This window comes from Echiichthys vipera (assembly GCF_963691815.1).
Source record: "Echiichthys vipera genome assembly, chromosome: 21".
Taxonomy (NCBI): Eukaryota; Metazoa; Chordata; class Actinopteri; order Perciformes; family Trachinidae; genus Echiichthys; species Echiichthys vipera.
Genome location: NC_139846.1, coordinates 16,405,716 through 16,424,584, shown reverse-complemented (window position 1 = coordinate 16,424,584; position 18,869 = coordinate 16,405,716). Strand labels below are relative to the sequence as shown.

Here is an 18,869-nt window from a genome sequence, read left to right as displayed (position 1 = left end):
ATGGGACTATATCTGCATTAAAGTATAAACCTGGCTTGAATTTACAGTATAAAGAAAGAATGGGTACAATCTAGTATTCAATTTGAAAATCGTTTTTACTTTGTAGCTATTGGTGAACAGGTTTAAAGCTTCAAAAGGTTAGTTTAGCCTCACCCTCCAGTGTGAAGTGCAAGGACAACACGCCTAGAATTCAAGTCTTAATTAGTTTAATAATGAGAGCCCTTGATATGTATTTTTCTACATTTGAATACTTGACAAATCATACCCTCCTCTTGATTTATTTGCATTTACTTGGAGTGTTAACTTTGTTCACCACACTAATATACTGCAAACTTGTTCAGCCATGCTTTGGTGCAAACTTGCATCCCAGTTAGTGCTTCTACTTCATCATAGCTACAGGCAAAATCAAAATGTAGAAGTGTAATGATTTTGAAATTTGATATGTGAGCATCATTTTAACATGTAGGTAACCACCTAAGATTAACACATTCACATAAATACTTAAAATAATCAAAGCTATTATGACTTCTTCAGCTGAAAATCAAGCAGGACGTCACTGAGAAACCTTGCGTCCGCCTAGCAACCAATAGCTCTTTGAGGCTATAAAACCCAGCGCTAAGAGGCTATCTCTGTGTGAACTGGCCATAATACTGTCTCCTTTATTTAGATTAGAGGTTTTAATGGTCGCAGATGATGAGCAGCCACCCAACTGACTCTAGTAAACCACTACTTCCTGATACCTGGGCGACAGTAAAAAATAAAAAAACGGTAGAGTAGAATTGTATTCACTCTTAAAAGCCTAAAAACTTTTATTTGAAACATATTTGCTTTTTATTTGTTGCCATGGTGTTAAGTTCTTAAACCACTGCTATCACATTGGATTTGTGAAAATTAATAGAAACATGTGAATCAGTTTAACTAGTCAACAACAAAACACATATTCACACTCCTTCCTTCTTCCTGCTAAACTAGCTGCTAGTCTGAAGGCTAGTACCATTCACCCTTAAAAATTGAGCAAAGAAAGTGGTAAATAATTATTTCTCCCGCTGAAGTAAAGCCCATGTGTCTTTAGAGTGTAAACAGTACAGTATCCACAGGAGAAATGCATTCACCTGCACTATTTAAGACAGTCCAATACTATTACACACACTGCAGCCTCAAAAATCAATCTACAACCCTCTTAACAAACGTCATCATTTCATCTTAAGGGCTATTGTTTTGGAATGCATTATAACTTAATAATTATAACAATTATTTCTGTTATTGTGTCTACATATATCCAATGTTTTAACTGAAGCTTTTGTCAAACAATTAGATGTCTGGGGGTTGGTATGTCAATTCCCAAGTAAATTACAGAAACAAATAATTTTAAATATTTTAGAAATATATGTTTTATTATTTTTATTAGCCACACACTAATTTTTATGTACTTTCACTGGTGGTATTGTATTGGTAGTGCATCACAGGAGAAAAACAAAAAGCGACTGTATCTTCCTACTTAGCAACCTGCTGCTCTGTAACACTGCTCTTGTAACAGATGACGTCCTTGTACAGGTGAAATGGGTTATCATCACATGATCTTTACAGCACAGCATGCGGGACAAAGTAAGTTTATCTTATCTGTTTTCACAAAATGCTGTCTGCGGACAGAGAGGCGAGAACACTATCTCATTAAATACACTGGACAAAACACAACAAGGAAATCTAGAAGACTTGAACAACCACATACTGTATATCCTACAATTCAAAAGCATACCAGCTCTTTTTACAGGACACATAAAAGCATTTGAAGTGTACGAACTGGGAATAGGCACTATTACAACAAAAATACACCCACGTGATTTAGCAGAATATGTTGGCAAACTGCCTTGAGAAAACTGCGAACGGTAAGCTTCACTTCCTCTACATAAGCAACAGCATACTTAATATGTCTCACAGCTGATGTGGATATTTTGCATTTCAGTCACAATATTATCCCACTTTACAGGAAGACTTTCACTTACCTGTGTTTCTGTTTCTGTCTGGTAGGTGCATTTATCCAGGTGTACCGTTGTACTCAAGTAGTGAGCAGCTCCTCAGTGCGAAATTACTCTAAGTGACACTGAGAATAGGAAAATGGTGAAGGTGTTCGAAAACATTAAAAGGGAAGGTTAGAGAGCTGAGCGGCCTATAATTCATGGAGCGACACATTGGATGGCGCCACCATAGCCCTGTCATTAGATCGATTTACTAAACAAACTCAAAGTAGGGTGGGGATGTTAAACAGTAACCCAGAGCCATAAAAACCAAAAGGAAAGGATCACCAGGTGTGTGTGTGTGTGTGTGTGTGTGTGTGTGTGTGTGTGTGTTTGCAAGCATGTGTATATGTCACCCAGGGGCCTCTAACACCACCTCCGAGGGCAGAAGGTAAGAGATCCAAGAGGTTTGAGGTAATGTTTCACAAAATAATGGTGAAAAAGTAACAATTTTCGACATTTATTTCACTCCAGCTATGTACACATGGGTTAAGTGTTAGCAAATACGGTGACATATATTTATTTTTCATTTCCACTCACGTCTTTCACATGAAGTTACATTTGAGATGAAAGATGACAGAACCTAAAGATATAGTAGTAGCATTATAAATTATAAGATTGGAGACAGTGGAGTATATACAAAGACCAGCAGATGGCGAGAGTGCATTCATTTTCAGTCAACAGCAAAAGGACAGTTTACAGTCATGTCAAATTCTTTCAGTATTTTTCATATATAGAAACACAGTTTACAGGTTGCCCTGGTAGCCTACTAGTTGAGACACATTCCACATAACCTTTGCTGCATGCCACACCTCTCTCCTCTCCTAACATTCTGTTTCTCTCTCTGCACTTTCAACTATCAAATAGTGATAATTCAATCCAATAATAATTCACGGCGACAGAAACACAGTTTAATAAGTTACACCACAAAAAGAATACTGATGACACAACAGTGGTAGTAATCTAATCTGTTTTGATGATTGCCTGTATGTGCTAATGAAAAGTTGTTATATCTTATTGTTTGAATAAGCCTGGGAATATCCTCATTTGACAAGGTCATCGTTGTCCCCAAAGAAATTTAAGTAAAAAGCAACTGGACTTGGTTTGTCTAGGAAGACGTTTCGCCTCTTATCGAAGAGGCTTCATCAGATATCAAGGACAATAATTTGCCTTTCTAAGACTGTGACGTCCATATGGAAAATGACAGGAGCCTCCACATTGGGGTATACAGAAAACCCACTCACATAGATCAATATCTATTGTTTGACTCTCACCACCCCCTGGAACACAAGCTTGGGGTTATCAGAACCCTGCAACACAGAGCTGATAACGTTCCCACCAGCTCACAGGCCCAAGGGGAAGAATGCAAGCACCTGAGAGGCGCCCTCACAACTAGTGGTTACCCCGGCTGGACTTTTGTGAAAACGGCAACTGCTTCCAGAAAGAAAACCAAAGTGGATGAAAACGTAAAAGAAACAAGAGAAACAACATTGTCATCCCATATGTGGCTGGGGTGTCAGAGAAACTCAGGAGGATTTTCAACAAACACTGCATCCCTGTGTATTTCAAACCCAGTAATACACTCTGACAGAGACTAGTACATCCCAAGGACAGAAAACCGCACACCCACAAAAGCAATCTGGTTTATGCTGTTCAATACAATGAGGAATGCAAAGATCTCACCATTGGAGAAACAAAATAACCACTGCATAAACGCATGACCCAACACAGGAGAGCTAACTCCTCAGGCCTGGACTCTGCTGTCCACTTACACCTCAAGGAGAAAGCCCACTCCTTTGATGACAGCAATGTCCACATCCTGGACAGAGAGGAGTAAAAGAAAGAGGAGGAGTAAAAGAAGCCATCTATGTAAAAGTAGAGAAACCATCGCTAAACAGAGGAGGAGGTCTGAGACACCACTTATCTCCAATTTAACATGCTGCCCTGTCATCCCTTCCCAGGAGATTCAACAATCTAACCACAAAGAACAACTGTTAGCAAATGGCCTCCTGTGACTCCAACGACTGTCGTTAAGACTCAATAGAGCACTAACGAAGTCAAAACCTACTTCCCACAGACGACTGTCACTCGAAAGGCTGTCGTTGGCACTTGGGGCACAATGGGTTCCAGTGACATCATCAGCCTTGTGAAAGGTTAAATACCTGGATCTCCACACCAGATAGTTGGACCAGTCCCAGCCTGGCCAGATGCGTACATGAACTGATGAAGCCTCTTGGATGAGAGGTGAAACGTCTTCCTAGACAAACAACCAAGTCCAGTTGCTTTTGACTTACATTTCTTTGGGGATCTTATTGTCTGCTTCTCTGGAGTTGCAGTTTTTATTAAAAACTTAAATAAGGCCATAAAGGACAGCTAAGTAAAACATATTTACAAAATAAAGCAAATAAAGTATATTGACACCCTTACGCACCTCCTGCCAACAGCTGTTAAATACCCTTACCTGGGAAGCATATGTAGCAGGTTCTCCTCCCCAAGAAGGTGAGCATGTCCAAACAGTTAAAAGTGGTCAGACTCAGAAACACTTCATTGACATTTTGCAGATTGAGGTGTTCTAAGTAATTCAGCCGGAACATGTGGTAGGGAATGAAGCACACAACCATGATGAGAGCAAAGCCCAGACTCTTCAGCTGAGCCCCAAAGTCCTGCTGAGAGGTGCATCCCTGGTGGTGCTTCCTGTATAAAACCCTAAGGACATTGGCTTGAAGGGCAGTCAGCACGGTGGCCACCACTATGATGACTGTGCTCATGATGTAGTTGAACACCTTGGCGGTGGACTCTATGTTTTTGCCAAATTTGAAGCAGTGTGCCGTAGTGGTGTTACTGTTGATGTCCAAGCTCTCAGCCTCAATGTTTTTGCCATAGGAAAAATAGATAATACAAGGCACAACCACAAGCACCACCATCCACACCACAACACTGACAATGAGCGCGTGAATCTTCTGGAAGGAGGCCACCTGCTCAGCTTTGTGGTAGAACATCATCAGGCGCGTGATGAGGATGATAACGTAGAAGATAAAAGACATGTACATATGGATGTGGATCATGCCGCTGACCACTTTACACCAACCGAGGCCCAAGCTCCATTCGTGAGTGGCGTAGTAGTAAATCCTGAAGGGCACAGTGAGAAGGAAGACGAAGTGGGCGAAAATGAGGTTGAGCACAGCGATGGAGGTGATGGATGTTGTGCTTGACTTCATGATGTGCATCATCAAGCTCAGGCTGATGGTGCCGCAGAGCAGAACCATGGAGTAGATGACCAGGAGGACCGCGTGATACTCCTCAGGTTTTTGATTATCATCTGGTGGCTTTGAAGTTCTGAGTAAGGTGCTTGGGATCATCACGGAGCTCACCTCCATTGATAGGACACTTTGTGCTGCTGTGGAAGCCATCTTGAATACAGAAAGAAATGGAAGAAGAGCGATGGAGGAACATTAGATATGGGAGTGTAGAGATGAAGGAATGGATCAAGATAGGGTTTATTCAGTTATTTCCATTTTCCCTGAGAGTCTTATGATTTAATTTACTTATGAATCATAGACACAATAGATGAGATCACATTTAGATTATAATTATATGCTTTACCAAAACCATACTGAACACATATTCCAGATCAAGACATTGATCACAACCTCATTTCACTCTGACATGCTTCAGTGCTCACAGCATATTATCGGTTAAACAGGAAACCGGACTTTAGACAAACTAAATCGGACATTATAAGCATTTAAACATCATGAAGTTTAGCTAGAAATATATTGTCCGCAGAGTAATCATTACCAAAAGAACAATATAAATTAACATAAAGGAAAAATCAGATTGACATACCTTTTGGTTCTAAGGACAACTGCCTGCCCAGTGCACTATGAGATGATCTCGGCGAGCATGGGGGGTGCCAACTTATGTGGAAGTTAAGGTTATGAAAATGAACTCATTGTGATTGTGTCAAAACCCACTGTGCAGTTTTGCATGTTGTGTGTCTACCGGGTGTTGTTTGTGCAAATGTGCTTTGTCAGAAACAGGAGGTGATTGCACACATACAACCACAGAGCCTGCTGCTTCCTCCTTCTGGCAACCTCTCTACACGTGTCTATTAGTTTAGATTATAATAGTATACATATATAGTATGTCTTGCTTGCCATTAACTTTTACATCTATGATCTATGCCACGATATTACCAAGAGGACTAAAAAGCACAATAAAGCAAATATGCCTGTGGTTTAGATACAAATTCTAAGAAGAAGCATCTTATCTACGTTTGACATCTTCCATCCTCTCAGTATCTGATTCCCATAAGAGAAATGTAGCTTCTTATGCATTTCACTTTGAAATCCTAACAAGAAGTTTAGCTTTTTACTTTTATAACAACTGATCACTTAAATATTTCATATCTCTTATTACTGTATGTGAGTTGTTTGGATCTTAATTAGTATGATTAATGTCTTAATCTTAAATTTAACAAACAGCAATTAGCATTTAGAGTTTCCATAAATCTGTATGAATCTGCAGAAGTCTTGAGTTTGTCTTGAGTTGCAAGAGACATGTCACAACTCAGAAGCCAATTGAATCTCAGTTAAATACTAGTCTTAAAACATTGCATCAAGATCAGCGACACTGATAACAGAACTAGACAGCCAGTGATCTAACCTGTACGTTTTATATTGGATTAAAAGTATTGGATATTTCAAGCGAAGTGAGAGAGAATGTGGTAATGCTAGCTGTGGTGTTGATGGGATATTAGCACGTCAACATCACAGCAAGAAACAAAAAATATACAGTATGAGGCATACATTGCAACCCCAGCTGATGACTTTGCAGGCATTTGAATTAACAATGGAGTTGGAATGTGCAGACATATTATTTATAACTATATCCAGAAAACCCTTCACTGCATTTCCTGTATGAGGGAATTAGAGGAAACCCCCTTGGAATCACATTAACCACAAAGCAAGGTGATACATTTTCTCTCTTGTAAAAGTTTGGGAAAGCAGCAAATATTAGCGTTATCAGTACCAACTTTCTATGGGTTCATAAGTTGGGAAAACAATGTCACACATCAGAGCAACTTTTTTTTATTAAAAGAAACTAACCATAGTCCTTTCGCAGCAACATTCTTATTTACAGACATTTAAGAGTTTTCATATGCAACCACAATCCTAGTGTTGGCCACTGGGTGCACTTGTACTGCAGTTCTCTTTTACTTTCACAACCTAATTTCCTAAGCACAGCCCATGGCTACAGTTACCCTGATGTACAAACACAGAGCACAACAACTACACTGGCACCTAGTTTTAATTCTGTTAATGTTTGCAGTAAGTACAACACACAGGTCCCTTTATGGACATTCCAGCTTCCATCCCCCTCCCTTAGTTATACTGAGACAGTCACAATAGTTATGATCATGGATATGTTTTAGGTAGTTTCACAGGAAATACTGTTACAAACTTCAAATATAGTTACCAATTTACCTTTCTTTGGTGGATCATAAATCAGCAACCTTGGCAAAGGCATAATTGATAGTCAAATATTTAAGTGTACCTTAATCAATTCATCAATGATTAATATAAAAACAATGATGTTGGAACAATGACTGAGAGTACAAAAGAATATAGTGCAAACAGTACTGTGCAAAAGTCTTAGGTCACTCCGCTATTAAAACATTCTATATAAGCAATAATTGTTTGTTTCACATTTATTTAAGGAAGACAATAACTGTTTAAAAGAAGAAACTTCTACTGAGAAAGTAAACCTGGAGGGATAAAGACCATCATGTGCGCAACTCTTTGTAGTGTTTCACTGAGGACCATTTAAAGAATGTAACTAATATAACAAACATATAAGAGGGGATTTCCAAATCTCCAAAACAATATAGCCAAGTGGCATGAGACTTTTGCGCATCACAGTACAATAAATTGAGTCCTAAAACAATATCCCATATCTTATATAAACAAACTCTGGCTTAGTAAGGCAAATGCTAAATGAAGTATCTAAAAGAGTCAAATAAATACTAAACATTCTGTTTAACTGGTATGTGTGACACGCTCATTTAGGGGAAGTGCATCTTGGGTCTCCTCCACAGGATGAGTCTTTGTGAGGTAAAAATGTGTGTGACCACACTGAGCAACATCAGGAAGATGGTCATTGACATCACTATCACATAATGGCTAATGCTGAAAAAAACAGAGAAATAAGTTGAACATGTTTATGTGTAAGTAACACAACAAAGATAAAAACACAGGCTGAAAGAAAGCCCAAAGAAGGAGGAAGTATGAGTCAAATTATTATTATTAATTAAGACATATTCTATTTCCTAGTTAACTTACCTTGTGCCAATATCCAGCCAGCTGCCGTAGTCCTGCACCAGGAAGAAAAAGTGCTGGAGAGAGTAAGAGCGAGTTAAAAATTGATTGTGTGGGGTTAAAATCCAGTATAGTTAGGTAAGAGAGAAATATACATATACAGTACATCACAGTGCACCTTTAACCTAATGTTCAACCCTTTCCAACCTTTCAAACATCCTTACCAGAGCCATTAAGTCAGAGATGACCAGGACAATGAGAAACAAACTGGAAAAGAGGAACAAGAGACAAAAGAAAGCATTACAAACAAGATATTTTACTGAACAACAGATATTTACTTAATGTACATAGAAACACAATGAACCCCAAGAATGAAACACATAATATTTAGTTATTGAGCGACTCTATGTCTGTGTCTATACAAATTCAGTCTAAAAAGCAAAATGGCTGTATCAAATTTAAAGCAGTGTTTAGTGTGACAAGATGAAATGCATCCTGCTGTTGGCAAGTGTCTGTAAGGCAATCGTCTCACACCAAGAACAGGCCGTTCACGTGTACTGGATGCTGTGTACATCAGTCCCATAACCACAGAAGAAGACCAGATCAATGATAAAGGTTTTTGACGGAATGAGTATTTTATTCTGAAGGCTGCATCAATAAGTTACCTTCTTGACGAGAGCTGTGTTGCAACTTGGATGGTCTCAAATGTACACATTACTATTATAAATGGAATGATAACCTGGAAGAACAAAGGACAAGGAATTTAATGAGGGACTCCAGAGAAATATAATTAATGGAAAATGAGGTCAAAACATATTTAAGCATATTTCCCAGATGGATGTATCAGTAGATTATGAGTCACATTCTGCAAGTCTACTTCCTTTTTCTTGAAAACTTTCAACTACTTGATGAGAGGAATATACAGCGTGTATCATACAGATAAAGTGAAAGTTTGAAATATAATACCTTCCACATCATCAGCCCTCCCATGATAAAGGGGTTGAAGACAGTGAGAAAACAATACACAGACGCTGGGTCAAAACTAGACAAAAGGAGAAAGAAGCAGAGGAAGTGGTAAGAGATCAAAATCTATAGTCATTTAGAGTACAGTAAAGAGAGACATACAGTATGTGGTGCAAAGTAAGCAACTCCACATACAATACAAAAGGAACATGAAACACAAAAGACTCGCTGGTCTGCACATAATGCACAGACAGTAAGACTCTACTGTCTTTTCACAGAACACTTATTTCCTTCCTGTATTCAAATGGTGGTTTGCTAAAAATATATATATTTTTAAAGCACACACCAGATATTCATCAAGGCAGAACTGCAGCACAACTTTTGCCATTTACCACACACACACAAACATACCTACTACATACCTATTAATAGAAGCTATGTTTCCTGTGCCGAAGAAAGCTGTTATTATGAAAAATACCTGTGGAAAATGTATCGTCAAGGAAACATATGAAGCAATGTTAAAGGGATAGTTCGGATTTCTTGGAGTAGGATTAATGAGGTACTTATATGTAATATAGAAAGTATATATATATATACATATATATATATATATATTGTATATGAAGTATGGCCTGAAGAACACCTGCAGACTCCATTGAGACAGAGGATTAGGATTGCTTTTGTGCTTCAGCTTATGCCACTGTTGTAAATACTCTTAAATGGATACGAAAAAATAAGATCTTCTGATGTCATCCAACTTCAGTTGTCGGATCTTTGTGATGTCGATGTTTGCAGAGAAATCAATAGTGGAGAGCTGAAAGACACACACACACACACACACACACACACACACACACACACACACACACACACACACACACACACACACACACACACACACACACACACACACACACACACACACACACACACACACACACACACACACACACACACACACACACACACACACACACACACACACACACACACACACACACACACACACACACACACACACACACACACACACACACACACACACACACACACACACACACACACGCGATGACAATCAGTCAGAACAGACACACACACACACACACACACACACACACACACACACACACACACACACACACACACACACACACACACACACACACACACACACACACACACACACACACACACACACACACACACACACACACACACACACACACACACACACACACACACACACACACACACACACACACACACACACACACACACACACACACACACACACACACACACACACACACACACACACGCGATGACAATCAGTCAGAACAGAGAGCTTATGAACATTATGCAGATCTTTAAGTAAGCCTACTTTACAGATTATAGTATGTTATCAAGAGCAGAGATTTCCTTGTTTTTTTATTGAGAAAATGCCATTAAAGGAGTGATTAGTAGATTAATGTTAACACCAGGATACTTCAGATCAGATAAGCAGAGGCCCTAGACTATGTATTTACATAAAACCTTAACAAATAGGTGAACATACCTGTATGTCTAGAGGGTGCCTATAAAATAGCAGTATATGTGGTTTAAATTTACAGTAAATAGAGACCCACTTTTACCTCTTGTCTACCAGAGACACCCTGAGCGAGCATAGCTTCCTGTTCAATGTTGATCCACACAAACATCAACCATGATAACACAGGAGGGAACAATGCCTCCGACCTGGGTGGGAGAAAAAACACATTAAAAATGTGGTCAATTTGTTGCTTTGCTGTAATGATGCGGATTATCTTTTGTCTCACCCAGTGCTGAGCAGTAGGTATGTGGCTGTGAGAGAGAGGAATATGCTGAGGAGTCGGTGGAAAAGACGTGTAGAGCTCAACAGTGGGACCAGCATTGAAGATGCTGGGAAAAGACAAGAGAACAAGAGAACGTTTTACTTTTTATAAAATAAGGTAATGAGAGGGAATTTATCTATCTATAGTAATATATCTATTTTTATCACTCCATGAATCATTTAAACATCCATTTTGCCATGTTGTTATGAATAAAATGTTATACAAATCCAGCTATGAATGATATATGAACAAAACCCTCCTTAGAAACAATCAGAATATAGATGGGAATACTGAAAAGTATGGTGCATGTAAGTGTTACTGAAGCGGAGATTTCTGGCTCAGAGTATTTAGTAAACGGCCTTTAAATATATGTATTGTAAAATACAAGTGAACAGGGTCAAAACTTCACCAGTTGATTACTTACACTAGTACAATTATTGTTTTGTATTCAAGTTTTCAATATGCAAAAGAGGCATTATCTTATGCCAACTTTTGGTGAATTTAGGAGAAATCTACAGATGCAAATAGGCAAATTGTGATAAAACAAACACCTAGATGTGTATTTAGGATTTTTTTTTTCTTTCCACTAGTCTGAAGGATGTCATAGAAACTAAATAGCACATAATTCGATGACAAAAAAAGACAAAGCATGAAAAAAACAATGTTTTTGCCTGTGGTGCCTCAAATATCTGAACAGTATTTTAAAAAAGAAATGAACATAAATGATACATAAATCTGATTATAATCTCCCAAGGATATTCTAAGGTGTTGAGCATTGACAGTGTCTGGTGCTCACTCACCCACCTACCTACCTAATGTGGTCCAGCTGATGACCTGATTAAGAAGTGGCAGGCCCTGTTTCTGTTGCAGGCTGGAGTGTGTGAGGGATGGCACATACGAACACACTGCCACATGGAGCATCTGTAGAGTTTGAAAGGTAATCAATTCTTTTTTTTCTTTTTTGTTTAGAAAATGTAATAACACAAAGTCTACTGTAGTTACCTGGGTGACAAACTGCTGTCTGTCACTGAGGTGCAGCGGTGTTCTTTGTCGTGATGACCAGAGGTAACAGGCTGAAGTGAAGAGAGTGAGTAGACCTGCGCATGTACTAAGCAAACAAACATCTTATGTTACCTCATTTTCCTAGACATGTTCACAACACACAGCTTCATTTTGCACATGCATGTTGAATAAAGATATTGCTGCTACCAGTTTATTCTGCTTTGCTTCTCTGTCTCCAACAAAATTATGATATTATGAATTATGTTATGGCGATCCTGCTTAGCTTGTATGAGTACTATGTATGTCTTCTATGTCTCTGGATGAAGCTTTGTCATTAACCACATTGTGATGTAGGCATATTGAGGTCAAGATTTCCATTTAAGATTTCTCAAGTAGAGAGATAAAACAAATATTTCCTTGTAATCTGGCTTCTGAGTTTCGGCATGGCGGGACACTGTGGTAGACTTTCTGATAAATGTAAGCAAATAGAGGAAGCACTCACACCAGATGTATGTCAGGTTCTCTGCCCACAACAGGCATCAGGGGGAAAGCAGACAAACACAAACAGCCCAGACACCAGCTTAATGAACGGAACTACACAGGGACAGAGAGTTATATAGTTAGAAATGGCATATGATTTCATAATTTAACAAACAAGGTGTTTATCTGACAGTAGCCTGGTGATGATGAGCAGGAAGAACCACTGTATACTGCAAAAATATCCTGCATTTGTTTTGTGGAAAAACAATTAAGGTTACAAGATATATACTTCCATATTTATTTTCTACATGTATGCATTAAATAAAGTATTATGGTATTCATCCAAGAAAGATTAAGATCATTTTAGGACTAATAGAGAACTCTATGTAGCATAGAATATAGAATTGGTTATGGAAATCTAAGAAGAATGAAATAGGTTTAATCACTGATCAAAATCTAAAAAAGATTATATCATTCCAATTCCATTATCTGCTGATGGAGGTTATGACACACTTGTGTTAGTTAGACTAATTTATTTCTTGAAAAAAATCCATATAGTAAAAAACTACTCAACCACTTAAGACTTCGGTGAGCAGGAAATAGTGTTATTGTGTCCATGTTTCATTTGTAGGAAAGTGCCTTTTATTCCAAAACTTTGTGACATTTTTCCTAACATTTTCAAGGTGTGGAAATATTCAAATACCATGACCTTTCCTTGTGTACAGTACAGTGACTGCTGGAGCGATGAGGTGTAACAAAGTTACCTTGGCCTTGCCAAAAAGTCCTGCCAGGAAGGGCCAGAGAGAGAGGACAGCCAGGCCTACAGTCAGCATGGCGCGATGGAAGAAACTCACCACCTGAGGGCAGCAAAGGTAAACTGTCATCCACATTCACAGAATAACTTCATACGGCCCACAATGAGCCCTGTACATTGTATTTGTAGTATATGTATGTAAGTGCCTCTAACTCTCATTAGAAGACATTAAATACTCCTACCAGTAGCTCGATGCCAAACGCCACAAGCACAAAATAGCCAAAACATTTCCACAGTGGCAGAGAGGGAGCTGAGCGAATCAAATCTGTTAGAGTTCCACACCTGAAATGGATCATAAATTAATAAGATTATTTTCCCTGTGTGCTGAATGTGAGAGAAGAGAGAAAACTTCAAAGGCTGCCCTTTCATCCATTTACAGAGGAGAAACATGAATGGATAAAACACCACTTCAAATGATCTAACTAGCACCTCACTGCAACTGTTTCAGACATGCGTGAACAAGAATGAGTGAGGTAAATTACAGCTGATAAAAAATGCTGTAATCATTAATTGTTGAGATCTCATTGATGTGTTTTGACATCCTGTGTCTCCACTCCTCTCTGAGAATAGCATGCAGGAACTACACATGTGTTTGATTACACTGCATGTGTGCAGATGTGTTTTAATCAATTTTACATTCATTATACGTGTCTGTATCACTCACTCTTTAAGGACAGAGTACCATACAGGGACAGGTAGCAGGCAGTAAATATAATAGGTAAGAGGGCTCCTTTGGATAAGCAGGAACATAGTGATCACCACTGTCACAAACATAAACAGCCTTGCCAGGGTGTGACTGGGAATCTGCAAATATACACAAGAGCAACACCAAAAAATGGAAATTAACAAGACATTCATTAACTTTCCTTGGTGGAAGGAATCTTAAGAGGCATAGAAAGAGGGATTAGGGTGACCTGACCTGCTTGAGGAGAGTGGGGTGTCTGTTGAGGCTGGCATGAGTCTTCAGTATGACTAGGACAACATATGAGGTCCAGCCTACAAACCCCAGCACCACACTGCAACCCAGAAAGAATCTGTCATAGGTGTGGTAGTAGATCAGGCCTTCCAGAGCTTGGGATATCAGAGACCGGCACAGAGAGATCTGACGAGAGACAGACGAGGGGAAATGAAAGGGGGTATGAGAAAAATAATTTATTTTTTGAACATGTAAACATGTTGTAGTAGAAATATGAAGAGTATGAACCTGAAAATGAGCATTATATGGGACCTTTAAGTGCAACTTTTTGTACACGTGAACACTATGTTTCAACACCAGCTTCTACTCTGCTTTTCCAAATACTCACAGCATCATCATACTTCTCTAGCCGAATCAGCATTCTGGCCTTGTGGATGAATTCTGCTTGTTTTGACTCACTTAGTAGTCTGGGAAAACAGTGAGACAAAGCAATAAAGACAGAGTGCGTGAAAATTGCATTTAAATGTGGTCTGCAATGTTGACCAAATAGAGTATGCTTCATTTGCCCTTATACTTACATAACTGAAATAATATAAACAATATTTTGCCCTGCTTATTGTTTTTTGTGTAGACCAGCAGTGATCTACCTCAGCACTTACCACCTGGTTAATGTTCTTAAAATATCTCCAAGCCTTCGTACTTTTTACATAGTACTTAGTAACTGAACACATGGCAAACAAAAAGTAATGTTATTAATGATTAACAAGTTCAGCATATAACTCACTAATTGAACTTACTGGTATGGGGTGAAGAGAAAAGACAAGGTTGTCTCCTTTTTCTGGGCCATTTTCATCTGTTAAAAATTAAAAAAAAATTAATAATAATAAATAAAATTAATAATAATAATATATATACCGTATTTATATATATAAATATAGCTCAGTCACCATAGCCTCACATAACTGAATTACTGTATTACAAGACATGTGCACCAATAGAGAAAATGATAGTATATCAACTTTAAGTTTTTGTTAAATTAAAGTTTTTGTTATAAATCAAATCAAATGGTACTGGAGGTATCTAGTAATACAAACAGTATGATTTAAACTGATAATGTTCAAATGTTCAGTCAAATGGAAACAGATTGTTTTACAGGTCTTTGTAACATTCCAATAATGAGCATGTCAGTAACGGCAGAGCTGAATGCATCCATACCTTGTACTGCTCTAGTACTTGAATAGCATTAGTGTACATGCTCTCTGCCTTGAACTGATCACTGTTGTTGAGGTAGAGAAGAGGTAGCACACCCTGAAGAGACACAAATACAAATAATTTCCATCAAATAACTGCAGGTACTTTCAAAATCAATTTTCAACATCTGTAATGATGCTGTGAAGACATATAACTCATATGTAACATATAACATATGACACATATGACTTTCTAGGAGTAGACTAGAATAATACATCCTTAGTTTATCTCTGGACTCACAACAGAGTTAACAGGAAAGGGCACACCGATGAGAGAAGTCATGAGGGGAGCGATGTCTGCCTGAAGAAAATAATAAAACAACATTTTTTGACATTGTTGATCTATTATATCACTGCTTTCATACAATTGATATATATTGGGAATAACTAGTGACAGTGACATCATTAAAAAAGTGACATGGGCGTTACCTGATTGACATCAACTCTACGAAGGTGCTCCAGTTTCCATTCTGAGAGAAATAGAAGGGATACAAATCAGCATGCCAATACAATATGTTGTGTAAAAAAAAAAAAAAAAGAGCATTCAGGTTTTGATAGACATTGGAGCGAGCAGCTGTGAGCACAGTACATTATTTTAGCACCTTGTAGGTAGCCATCGTTGTACGGTTGGGGTTCAGTGACTTTCTGGGAGTTATGAACTCCAGCTCCCCACACCACTAAAGGGGTGAGTGTCTCTGAGGGATGGCCTGCACCATGCGAACCTGGGGACAGAACAGACGATGTAAAAGACTTATTTCCATTGCAGACAGTAAAACCACACATACACAAACAAGCCTTACCCCAATTTGTCATGCCATGATCAGATGTGAACACATAGGCCGTTCTGCCATCATGACCGAAGAAGTCTTCTACCATAGACACCAGTTCAGCTACACCGGTGTCTACTAGACCAATATTATCGAGGTACTCCCTAAAGAAAAGACAAATACAACATCAAGATACCACTACTTAAGTGAATCCTGTTTTTGCTTTAATCCTAATAACACGTCTCTTACTGTGACATTGGTCTGTGAGCATGTCCGTTTGTGTCAATGCCCAGCAGATGCAGGAAGAAGACATTCTCATCCTCAAGCAGACTGGTCCTCAGACTGTGGTTAGATTTTGCTGACTGGAAGAATGACTAGTGCAAAAAACAAAACAAAAAAAACCTGGTTATTCAAGATAGCAATGTGCAAATCCTCACTGATAGTACCAAGGGAGTCTTGCACTAACATTATTCTCCAATTCGTCTTAAACCAGCCGTTCTAATATTTATTGTAATGACTCCATATTTTGCGACATGAAAATGCTTTAGTCGACAACAAAAAACATAAACATGACATGACAGTGCATATCAAAGTAAAAAATGTAAGCTTTACACAAGCAAATAATGTAAAATTCTATGACTTAATCAGTAGGTATTATGAACAGATTCATCACAACAGGCATCATTATCGCAAGTAATTCCGCTACCATACTTTGACTTGAGTGAACACCCAGCTGTCCAGCCTGGAGGCGTCTGTGGATGCAAAGTCCTCCTCCTCTGCTGGGTATGTATGGGTATACACATGATCTCCACTGGCACCTGGAAGAACCAAAACAACACAACAAAATTAATTATAAGGAATTTTTTTTTTTTTTTTTTAAAAAAGCTGTGCTGAAATAATTTAAATATTTAGGCAGTTATCAGATTTTTTTTTTAAATTGTTAATAAGCTTGAATTTTTTTTTTTTTATACAGTCTTTTACAGACCTTGGCTTGGTAGTTCTGGTTGTGTTGTTTGTTTGAGTGTGTGTGCATGCATGCGAGTGCTTGTATACCTTTGGCAAACATTGGCAGAATATCAGGACTGCCCCAGCTCCAGGTGTGTCTGCTCTCATTAAACACTGAGTCAAACTCCACAGGATTCTCCTTCCACCCTGAACCCATACACACAAAAGGGTCAATGCCCTTGCAGTAGCAACAATAGTCACCCATACATACATGGATATATGAGTGTCCAAGTAATGAATCCTTCATATAACCTTTTTGCACACCTACCTTTAGCCACAGCACTAACATCTTCATAGAAACCAGCGATGAGAGCAACATGACCGGGACGGGACTCAGTGGGCACGCGTGTGTGTGACACACCCCAGGTACCCCTCTCCTCCATCACACTCCTGATAATGGGAAACACAAAAAGACATGCACACATAAACACAAATTACTCATGACTTATGAACAAAGCTACGAAGAAGAGCACACACAACTGAAAGAAATGCAGATATACACATATTGAGTCTGTACTGTACTGATTAATACACACACAAACACACCATTTTGAAGCTCACTACTCTGTATCTGTTTTCCAACCTCAAGTACGGGGCCCTGGATGAGCCGTTGGGGAGGAGTGTGAAGAGACTGTCTGCTCTGAGACCATCAGCCACCACTAACACCAGTCTTGAGGCAGGGGGAGCCAGCGGCGTGGCCTGGGGTGTCATGCCATGGACCAGGGGAGAGGTGAAATAGATGTCAAAGATAGAGAGGAAGAAGACCACATGGACTGCCAGTCCAACCAGGAGGAAGGTGATCATTCTCATTTTGAGTGTCAACAGTTAGCTGGGTCCTGGGGGGGGGGGGGGGGGGGGGGGGAATTGAGATTTAATGTGCAGATCAAAGAAGATGAGAAGATGAGACAAAATAAAAATGACTGTGGCAAATATGGATAAACAAATACAGTTCTATACAGCTCGGGATTTAGAGGTTAGTTCAAATTGAGGAAGAGGTCTGAGAAAGGGTAGGCTGATTAGCCATAGTGTGTGCCATGTGGTAATCCTTTTGTCACCATATGCCATTTCCCAGTGTGCAGAAATAATTAGTTTAATAGTAAGTTCGACACATTTCAATGATAAGTTACCCACTGGGCCAACAGTCATTAAAGCTTTACATGAGAGTGTCTTTGAAAAGCATATACATCTTTAGGACATGCAAAGGTATTACCTGTATGTAACGCCAGTGGAATATGTCAATAAACACGGGGATGCGTTCTCGCTGATGAATGAATGGGAGAGCAGAACTATCAACTATCACTCATTCACCTGATTTAGATGTCCTTTTATCTTTGTTGTTGATCGGTTATATATCCAGAGAACACGACAGGTTAAGGTTTCGTTGAAGAAGATCAACGTAATCTTTAAGTGTGACCTTTTACAAAACCGTCCCTCTTTCTACAGTAAGTAGATTAGTACAAGAAATTCAAGCACGATAAGCATCCACTTCC

The 18,869-nt window shown here is 38.9% G+C and overlaps 2 protein-coding genes across 2 annotated transcripts; both read right to left on the bottom strand.

The window, feature by feature from the left end:
* Nucleotides 1-4,462: 4,462 nt before the first annotated feature.
* gpr141 (G protein-coupled receptor 141) lies at nt 4,463-5,425 on the bottom strand (the record flags this gene model as incomplete). The annotated part of the gene is made up of 1 exon (XM_083936401.1): nt 4,463-5,425. One exon carries the CDS (start codon nt 5,423-5,425, stop codon nt 4,463-4,465), a length of 963 nt encoding a protein of 320 aa, XP_083792527.1.
* A 1,759-nt stretch (nt 5,426-7,184) lies between these two features.
* pign (phosphatidylinositol glycan anchor biosynthesis, class N) lies at nt 7,185-18,689 on the bottom strand. The gene is made up of 29 exons (XM_083935868.1): nt 18,590-18,689; nt 17,963-18,215; nt 17,648-17,769; nt 17,428-17,526; nt 17,086-17,192; nt 16,624-16,748; nt 16,408-16,538; nt 16,210-16,329; nt 16,037-16,077; nt 15,849-15,908; nt 15,573-15,665; nt 15,155-15,210; nt 14,746-14,824; nt 14,361-14,543; nt 14,106-14,245; nt 13,624-13,723; nt 13,392-13,484; nt 12,650-12,741; nt 12,148-12,253; nt 11,958-12,066; nt 11,110-11,212; nt 10,927-11,029; nt 10,023-10,109; nt 9,718-9,773; nt 9,299-9,374; nt 8,998-9,071; nt 8,557-8,599; nt 8,357-8,409; nt 7,185-8,203 (listed from the first exon to the last, which is right to left on the bottom strand). Exons 2-29 carry the CDS (start codon nt 18,187-18,189, stop codon nt 8,080-8,082), a joined length of 2,802 nt encoding a protein of 933 aa, XP_083791994.1. The 5' UTR covers nt 18,190-18,215; nt 18,590-18,689; the 3' UTR covers nt 7,185-8,079.
* Between the last annotated feature and the right edge of the window lie 180 nt (nt 18,690-18,869).